General features: G+C 41.9%; 1 protein-coding gene across 1 annotated transcript in view; it reads left to right on the top strand.

The window, feature by feature from the left end:
* Window positions 1-1,105: 1,105 nt before the first annotated feature.
* The window catches only part of PTGDR (prostaglandin D2 receptor (DP)), a 17,937-nt gene continuing 8,473 nt past the window's right edge, over window positions 1,106-10,569 (top strand). The window contains exon 1 of the mRNA XM_006894363.1: window positions 1,106-1,930. Coding sequence (XP_006894425.1) covers window positions 1,106-1,930 — 825 coding nt within the window. The remainder of the gene's footprint in view (window positions 1,931-10,569) is intronic.

Raw genomic sequence — 10,569 nt, 5'->3', positions numbered from 1 at the left:
CTATATACTATACTATACTCGATGACTGTAGTTACACTTGTGCTATCTTGATGCCTCAGGAGGGCCTTCTGATACATGAGCACGCAGGCCTCCTGATATATGCTGCCTCTTGAGAAGCTAAGCAGCTAGATAGTGCTTCTTGAGAAGGAAGGCAAATCTCTCCCAGTCACACAGGCTGTGAGTAAAATGTAGGGAAAAAACCTTGGGATTTAGGTCTAGCTGATGACGAAGTCTGCCCTTAACCACAGTGTGATTCCAAAATATGGCATTCCATGTCCATAACATAGCACTACGATTTGTGGTATGCAGAGACAACTTCCCCTCTTGGTCTTTCCTGGAACCACTTCCCTGAAATCTGGCCAAATTCCAGGGAGATGGCGTCATGAAAGTAAGACAGATGGACTTTATAAAAAATGAAATTGCGGGTCTAGTTCTGTTCTTACCAGTTCTGCCTCCTGGAATATGTAGCTCAACCTTCCAAGGTCTCAGCTTGCAATCTATGCAAAGGAGGAGAGTATTTTCTATGCCCGATGATGCTCATATTGCTAATGAACTAGGATTAAGTAATACACAGTAGTTACTTTTTAAGTAGTTACTTTTACCTGTCCTTAAAACACTAATTCAATAAAACATATCCCTTCTCAGCAATACTGTTCTGGTCCTGAGTTGCAGGTTGGGCTCTTCCTATCGTCCATCTTCCCCAGGGGCTGCTGTTTCCTTTCCATATCCATAGTTCTTGTCTGGAAGAACTGCCTGGCCTTGAGAGTTGGAGCTATGGTCTTTTCATTCTTCCAAATCTGGATATAGAGTTCTGTTTCCTCAGGACCCTGTGCTTCAGTGCTGAGCTCTTCTCTCCTGGCACCCCACAAGGCCAGTACTGATGCGCACCCCGCCAGCCGCGTGTACCGCCCCTCTGGAAGGGGTGTGACCCAGGAATTGAGATAGGAGGCGCTGGCTGTGGGGAACACCCCCACCGCCCCGCTGAGCTTCCCCTGAGACGCAGCAGGTCAGCTTTGAGGCACACACCGAGAAGGCACACACCGAGAGCAGCCGGGGGCTCCTCCTCCGCATTCTGGCGCGCGGCCCTTGCCCACCCGCAGCCACCATGAAGTCGTCGCTCTACCGCTGTCACAATACTACCTCGGTGGAGAAGGGCAACTCGGCGACCATGAGTGGGCTCCTCTTCAGCACCGGCCTGGTGGGCAACCTCCTGGCCCTGGGGCTGCTGGCGCGCTCGGGGCTGGGGTTGCACCCTCCGCGCCCGCCGCCGTCGGTCTTCTACGTGCTGGTGTGTGGCTTGACGGTTACCGACCTGCTGGGCAAGTGTCTGCTCAGCTCCATCGTGCTCGCCGCCTACGCTCAAAACCGAAGTCTGACAGCGCTGGTGCCTGGCTCCGGCAGCGCGCTGTGTCACACCTTCGCCTTCTTCATGACCTTCTTCGGCCTCGCTTCAGTGCTGCAGCTCCTGGCCATGGCCCTGGAGTGCTGGCTCTCGCTGGGACACCCCTTCTTCTACCGACGCCACATCACTTTGCGCCGGGGCGCTCTGGTGGCGCCCGTCGTGAGCGCTTTCTGCCTGGCTTTCTGCGCCCTGCCCTTCGCCGGCTTTGGGGAGTTCGTACAGTACTGCCCCGGCACGTGGTGCTTCATCCAGATGGTCCACGAGGAGGGCTCGCTGTCGGTTCTGGGCTACTCGGTGCTCTACGCCACCCTCATGGCGCTGCTGGTCCTGGCCACCGTGCTGTGCAACCTGAGCGCCATGCGCAATCTCTACAACATGCGCCGGCGCCTGCGCGGGCTCCCGCGCTCCAGCACCAGGGACCGCGCAGAGCTGGACGGAGGCTCCTCGCATCCCCTGGAGGAGCTGGATCACCTCCTGCTGCTTGCCCTCATGACCGTGCTCTTCACCTTGTGCACTCTGCCTTTGATTGTGAGTCGCGTGGGGGCTGGAGGTGGGGGGTGTCTGGGGGGTGGTTGGCGGGAGCCGGGAGTCAGTTACTGCACTTTGCAGTTGGATTCCCTCTACAGCGCTGAGCTAAAACCCAATGTGTTGAACAAGATGAGAACAAGTCACAGGAACAAGTTAGAGCAAGAGACACTTAGACGCAGGATGTCTGCATAATCCAGCTGAAGCTTCTCTACTTCCTTTGGCCAAACCTGTGTCATTTTAGCACTCCTGGGCTTTGAGGAACACGCCTTGGGTGTTCCCATTCTTCCTCTTGGCTGGGTAATGTTAACTTGGTTCATCATTAGACCTGTCCGTGACTTTAGTGGTATTAGAAATAGGTGCACGGCGACAGCTCTGGGTGATTGGGTGGAAAGGGGATAAGAGAAAGGTTGACCCCGTCAGGGTGATTTGCAGAGGTAAATAATAAGGCTTAATTTTGGAAACCTTTGTGCTCGAACTTTGGAAAGCACAGGCTGGGCATGGGGGTAGTGCAGGCTGAGAGACTGTTTTAAGAAGCAGGTGTGTGAGTATGCTTCAGCCACTGGTGCTTGTCTCAACTGGTGCTGTCTCAACAGGTTTTATTTGTCTTGACAAATGAAGTGACATGAATATCATTATCTCCGGTTTCAATTTACTAATGAAGGGGTGGAGTTTAAATTGCCTCATAGACTTGCCCGTATTCCCTCCTGGGGTCGCCACCTTGATACTGGAGTGGCTGAGGCTGGAGATCTTCCCTGTACCGCCTCTCTACAGCATCCTGCGCCCTCTACCTCACGCCCCCGCAATGCCTGTTCAGCAGTAACATTTACATGTACCACATTGCCAGATCAACTTTTGAGTGCCAAGACTTCTGTGTCTTTGTGAAGGTAAATGATTCTCCTTAACTGGAATCTCTAACATGTAGAGAAAGATGCTGAGTGAAATATATCAGTCACAAGAGGACAAATACTGCAAAGTGCCACTGTTGTAGAATAGGACTGACATCAGGATTGGGGTGAGACTGAGAAAAAATGGATAAATTATGTAGACTACATTGAAATAGATGAGGGAGAGAACAGTTTAAAAGTGATATGTGATTGGGTATTATGGTTATGACAAGAGTCCAGAATGAAGACTTCATAGTGGAGTGGAGTGTGTGTGTTGGGGGCGGGGGAGGGTTGTATACCAATGAAAGAATTTTTCTTTTATTTTTCAAAGAAAAGAGCGAACTGGGGGGGAGGGGTGGGCAGGGAGAAAAATGCAATGAAAAATGAATGAATGGAAATCCAAAATCTCTCTAAACCTTCATTAAAATTAATAAAAGTTTAAAAAAAAAACCTTACCAGTAGCATTACCATGTAGGGTTAAGGTCTGAATTTCCCCAAATAAAGATATATATAGATTCTTATAGTTTGCATGTTGCTTTAATGCTATACTACCAGTATTTCAAATACTAGCAGTCACCCTCAATGAAGAGTTTTCAATGATTTATAGACTAAGATAGATAAAAGGGTGGTTTGGCCATCTACTTCTTTTTAAAAATGGCAATTACAAACCAGACCTTATTTATGAATGGCCATAGAATGTTGTCTGATACAAAGCTAAGTGAGCCCCTCAGGCTGCTTCTTGTTGTTGTTGTTGCTGTTATGTGCCGTCAAGTCATCTGTGACTCATAATGACCCTATGTTCAACGACCGTAAACCCTGCTCTCTATCCCTTGCCAATCTTATTGTCTCTGACACACCTATCCCCAGTAACCCATTGACAGAATGAATCCATCCCATCGAGGGTCTTCCTCTCCTGCGCTGTCCTTCCACCCTCCCAAGCATGACGTCCCTCTCCAGTGACTGATCCTGCCTTGCAACGTGTCCAAAGTATGTCGGACAAAGCTTCAGAATCCTTGCCTCCAAGGAGAGGCTTGGTCTCACGCTCTCCAGGACAAACTTGTTTGTTCTCCTTGCAGTCCATGGTATATTCAATATTCTTCTCCAGCACCATAGCTCAAAGACACCAATTCTCCTTCTATCATCCCTAGTCATTGTCCAGCTCTCTGATGCATAGCAAGTAATTGCAAAGACCATGACCTATATTAGGCTCACGTTAGTCTCCAGACTGACATTGTTGCTCTTCAGTACTTTGGAGAGGTCTCTGACAGCAGACTTTCCCAATATAATTAATTTTTAAATTTCCTGGCTTCTGGTGCCAAAAGTATTGACTGTGGAGGCAAGCAAACTGAAGCTGTGAACAATCTCAATCTCTTCACCATATATCACGATGCTCCCAATTGGCCCAGTGGTTAGAATCTTTGTTTTCTTGATGTTGAGCCTCAATCCATATTTAAGGCTGCGGTCCTTGACCTTCTGCAGCAAACACTTCTAATCCTCCTCCGTTTCAGCAAGCAGGGTTGTGTCATCTGCATAATGCAGATTAGTGATGAGTCTATCTCTGATCCTGATGCCACACTTCTTTTAGAGCCCTGCCTCCCGGATAATCTGTTCTGCATAAAGGTTGAAAATATATAGAGAAATGACACATCCCAGGCTGGTAAGCACTCAAAATATGAGTGAGGAAGAGCTGCTTCCTCAAACTCTGCCTCAAAAATGTGAGGGATAAGAGCTTTCAAAGACCTTCATTTTCAGATGTGGCTTGACTTAAAATGAGAACGAACAACTGCACCATCTCTTAATAATTGGAATGTAGAATGTATCAAGAATGAATGTAGGAAAACTAGAAGTTATCAAAATGGAAATCGAGCACTTAAAGTTAGATTACTCTTGACATTGTTGCCTTTAGGTGTGGTCCCGTCAGTTATGACTTATAGTGACCCCGTGTACAGCAGAGGAAAACACTGCCCAGTTCTGCACCATCCTCACAACCTGTAGTGATTCATCTCATTGAGGATCCACCTCTAGTTCACTGACCATCTGTTCTCCAAGTGTGATGTCCTTCTCCAAAGACTTCCTCCTGATAACAGGTGCTGGAAGTTTGATCTCCAAGAACATTCTGGCTACCCTTCTCCCAAGAGAGATTTTTTTGTTGTTGTTGTTTTCTTCTTTCTGGTAATTTCAGGCATAATCAGTGTTCTTCAACAAGACTCAAAGGTATCAGGACTTCTTTAGCTTTCCGATTCTTTGTCCCACTTTCACAAGCATGTGTGGCAATTGAAAATATCATGGCAATTTGATTGAAAATACTAAGGAAAGAGAAGGGAATAATAAATGTACCGTAGTAAAAAAGAAAATACCAAGGCTTACTTCAACAATACTTTAGTCCTTAAAGTGGTCATCTTTATTTTTTTTAATCCTTTCAAGAAGTCTTTTGCAACATATTTGTTCAATATAGTGTATCTTTTGATTTCTTGGCTGTTACTTTCATGAGCTAACTCTGAGAAGAAAGGGAATTGTAGAACACTTGATTGTGCTTATGTGAAATCTGTACTTGAACAAGGAGGCAGTCATCAGAACAGAGCAAGGAAATCTTAATGGTTCAAAATCAGAAAAGGAGTATGACAGGAATACATCCTGTCTCATACCTTCTCAGTCTATATTCAGAATGGATCATCCGTGAGACTGGGGTCTATGAACAACTTTCATGGGTATTAATTGTGCTTCTGCATCTTTTTCTACCAATCATTCAAGTCTGATTATAATATATAACACATTATAAAATATATAACATATTATAACCTATTATATTTATTATATATGTTGTCATTGTTGAGTATTGTTGAGTCAGAACTGACCCCTAGCTGACCCTCCAGTGGATTTTCAGGGAAAAATCTCACGGGAGGAGGTTGCCCATCCTTTTCCACAGAGCAGCTGGTGGATTCAAACTGTATGTGTTCAGAATTGCAGCACAGCTTCTTACCACTAGGACCACCAGCACTCCCTATGTATAATAAATATATTATGTTAATAAATATATTGTTGTTGTTGTTGTTGATTGCCATCAAGTTGAGCATGACTCATAGCAACCCTATGAACAAAAGGCCCGAAGCCCCTCTATAACTAACATCTTTTGCCAAAGCTCATTTTCCAGAGGCATATTGTTTAGGAAATGGATGCTACTATTAACATATAATTAACATTTAAAACATATTCTTTATATATAGAAATACTATTAAACATATTATTTATAATATAATTATATATATAACATATATTATTAATTTATTTGTATAAAACATATATCGATAATAAAGTGTGTATGTCATAAGGCTAAGCATTAAGCCAGGATACATACACAACACACACACACACACACACACACACACACACACACACGTGTGTATCACCTAGCCCAGTGCTTGGTTTCATTGGTCAGTACCACTATTATTACTGATAATACTACCATTTATTATCATTGTCTGGCAGACATAAGAAACTAGTCAAGAAATATGACCTCCAGGACAGATAGCTATATTCTAAGGCACTGATTCTCAAACTCTCTTAGTCTAAGACCTAAAGATAGATAAATAGATAATGTATCAAATAAGAACATAAATAAAATAAATTATTTGACTATTGCAAAGGAATATTTCAAAGTATACTTAATTCCTATTGTATTTCCACATAATGCATAAGAAAATTTTCCATGTAAGAACAACTGTGCGGATTTCAAATAATGATGTATTATTGAATGATAAGAGGCTATCCTGTGTGATTTACTGCCTCTGACTCAATGGCACACAACAACAAGAGGCTATAGATTGTATATCAGACAAGAAAGCATCTAAAAGTACAGTAGAAGTCCTCCACTACCTCAGAAAGGTGTTGAAAACATAAGAATACACAAAAACATCATTACGTGCCATGGGGGTCTCAAGAAAATTTTCACTCATGAGATAATAAGAATTGTGAGAACAACTCACAAAACATTTTAGTGTCTTTAAGAAAATAATTTTGACATTATAGATACATGGAAAGGGTATTGGGAAGCCATACATTAACAATTGCTCAGTGCCTGAAAAAATAAGCTTATGAATAAGCTTTTGAAGGAAAACAAAGAACTTAAAAAATAATCTCACTCAATAAAAATATTGTATTGTGTGAACAGAACTAGGGGAGCTCTGCATGGTTTGGAATTGGGAGAGGAGTATGTCAGGGATGTATTCTGTCTCCATACCTGTTCAATATATATGCTAAGCAAATTATCCAAGAAGCTGGACCCTATGAAGAGGAGTGTGGCATCAGGATTGGAGAGAGACTCATCAATAAACTGCGTTATGCAGATGACACAACCTTGCTTGCAGAAGTGAGGAGGATTTGAAGCACTTGTTTCAGAGGATCAAGGAATGCACCCTTCAGTATGGATTGTATCTCAATATCAAGAAAACAAAGATTCTTACCACTGTACCAATAGGCAATGTCATAATGGATAGAGAGGAGAATGAAACTGTCAACAGCTTCATCTTACTTGGATCCATAACTAACACCGTTGGTACCCGCGGTCAGGAAATAAGGAGACACATTGTGCTTGGAAAATCTGCAGCTAGGAACCTTTCCAAATTATTGAGGAGTAGTGATATCAGTTTGAGGACCAAGGTGCGTCTGATTCAGGCCGTGGTCTTTCCGATTAATAGCTATGGATCCAAGACCTGGACAATGAATAAGGATAAAAAAAAAAGAACTGATGCTTTGGAGCTGTGATGTTGAAGAGCACTGAACAATGCAAGGGCAACCCAGAAAATGGATATGCCTTGGAGCAGCCAAGTAATCTCTGGAGGCAAGAATGATGAGGCTTTGCCTAACATACTTTGGACATATTGCTAGGAAGTGCTATTCCTTGGAGAGGGACATGAGATTGGGAAGGGTGGAGGGTCAGCAAAGGGGAGGAAGACCCTCAGCAAGATGGATTGACAAGGTGACTACTACAATGGGCTCTTGTGTGTCAGGAAGTGTGAGGATGGCGCAGGACAGGTCTGGTTTCAGATTTTTTGTTCATAAAGTCGCTATGAGTAATACTCGACTCAATGGAACCTAACAACAACAATAACATTTCAATAAAGGGAGTTCTGGTGGTCTAGTGGCAAGAAACTATGCTGCAATCCTGAAGGCACAAGATTCAAATCCACCAGATGCTCTGTGGGAGAAGGATAGACAATCTCTTCCCATGCTACTAATTGCCTCTGAAAAACTAGAGGGTCAGCTGTGGATTGGTTCTGACTCGACAGTACACAACAACAATAACATTGCATTAAGCTCAGTAAACTGATGAAAAGGTTATTGGATTAAAATATTTTGTTTATTATATTTCTACATTGAGTTAGGATTTGTTACTAACTTTATATAGTAGGAAGAAAGTATTGATGGTATGGAACTGAGCTGTAGAGACAGTTTATGGTTCAATCTGTAACACTTATAAATATTTTCATCATAATTATTTTTGCCTTGGAAAGCCACGATATTGGTAATTAATAGGTCAAAGATAGACAAGAGAGGATGGTGGTATAGAGTTTATACTTAATAGTGTGAGAAGGTAAAAAATAGGTGCACATTTGCATAGTAACATGTTGCAGACCCTGGAGTCAGATAAATAGCAGAGAACATTGCATGTGTAGAGATAACTCTTGTGTGTTTTCAATTTTTATAGGCAAAAAAGAATGTGTGGATATACTATTCTAGTGGAAGGAGGCTGTGAAAGGAATATAAGAGATGACAGTCAAAAGATGGGCCAAAAAAATGGTATAAAGTTGATTTACAGGGTGAGGCCTGGGTTGTTGTGATGCATGGACTAAATAGAAGAGGGCTACAGGATAAAGAATGCTTTCTCCCTGAAGATATTAGAATATTATTGGATGTTATAATATCCAACTACGATAGTCAGCAGTGGATGTACTTCTCATACCAATTCTATTGGTGTAAATTGAGCTGCTTTAAAAATTCTAGATGTAAATTATACTTATAATGCAAATAAAGTTATTGAAAATATGAATAACCTAATAAGATGCAACATAATTGACATGGATGGATAAATAGTGCAAAAATAAAATGTGTTTATGAAAATATTCTATATGTATTTTTAGTTATCAAAAACAAACCAGCAAACAAATCAGTTATTGTCAAATCCTCCTCATAGTCACATTTTTGTTAGAGAACAGTGATACACATGGGTTTCAATGGCTGTTTTTTACAGGGGGATACAAATTGCCAGAATTTTCATCTGAGAAATCCCTGGGTGGATTTGAACAGCCAAACTTTGAGTTTGCAACTCAGCCTGTTTGTCCTTTACACCACGCAGGACTTCTTCAGTTAGCCAAATCTTAACTATCAAACTTTTCAAACACTTAGTATTTGTTTGCCATGCTCCATTTTAAGGAAGAGAATATATGTAAAGACACATGCATTTAAAGTATTTGATTCAATAAACAACATCATTATAAATAGAGGAAAGGTTAAAATTGTCAAGGATTTATTTTACTTGGATGCAGAATCAATGCCCATGGGAGCAGCAGTGAAGAAATCAAATCATTTCTTGTACTGGGAAAATCTGCTTCAAAAGTCCTCTTGGGAGTGTTCAAAAGCAAGGATGTCACTGTAAGAACTACAGTGTGCCAGATGCAAACTATGGAATTTTCAGTCATTTAATATGAAAATGGAACCTGGAGACTGAATAAAGAAGATTGAAGAATATTGAATGTTCCATGGACTACCAGAAAGACAAATCTTTCTTGGAAGAAGCACAGACATTATGAAAATGGGTGGCAAAGTCAGACCTACACCAATTCCACAAAGGGAAAGACTCCTCATCAATAATATTAGCTACAGAAAGTTGATTGCTATGAAATCCGACATGCCGCCACACTCCTGCACCTTCTACTATCAATCATATTTCCCGAGGCTCTCATTACTCAGCTATTATGTTCATGAATTCATTGCAATGGCTACACAGAACTCGCATATAATACTCAGCATTATAGGGTTTACTAGGGGAAATAACAGGTTACAATTCAGGTTGGAAACACTCAGGATACAATTCTTCAGTCAGGACAGCTTCTCAGGAATGCTTACAGGTGACCTTCCTTTCCACTCCAGCTTCAAGCCCTGACTCTCAGCACTCAGCTAGTCTTACAAAGCTGTTTTAGTTCTGCCAATTATGGTAAACTGTTTCTACATACATTGTACATACATGTTATCAAGTGAAGCCATATATTATGCTCATGATAATGGAAAATCTTTACAGAATGATGCTGTTCATATCTTTCCCATGAAGCTGTTGGTGGATTTGACCATTGACCTTTTAGTTAGCAGCACAGTGTTGCCAATACTATGCCAACTGAATATCATTTGTAGAGCAATTGATGTGTATACCAATAAAAATATACTGACTATTGCATGGGCTTTTCAAAACTCTATCAATGGCAGTAGACCATTGTCCAAAATATTAGAAGATGAGCCTTTGAGTTGGAAAGCCCTCAAAATACAGCTAGGGAAAACCTGTTTTTAAAAGTCTACTTTTATCATATATTGGAATAAAGCTTCAGCCAATGAAAGACCTCCGTTAAGCGATGTGGCACAATTCAAAAGGAGGGAAAACAGCTAATAATCAGATACTCCTCTAAATCTGAACATTCAGATTAAGACAGACTAGGAAGAAGGATTGGCCACCCACTTCTGAAATAGCAGGCCTCTGAAAACCCTATG

This window comes from Elephantulus edwardii, unplaced genomic scaffold (assembly GCF_000299155.1).
Source record: "Elephantulus edwardii isolate Elephantulus edwardi_28Jun2011 unplaced genomic scaffold, EleEdw1.0 scaffold00140, whole genome shotgun sequence".
In the NCBI taxonomy this organism is placed as follows: Eukaryota; Metazoa; Chordata; class Mammalia; order Macroscelidea; family Macroscelididae; genus Elephantulus; species Elephantulus edwardii.
The sequence above is the reverse complement of the archived record's forward strand: the minus strand, read 5'-3'. Positions and strand labels throughout refer to the sequence as shown.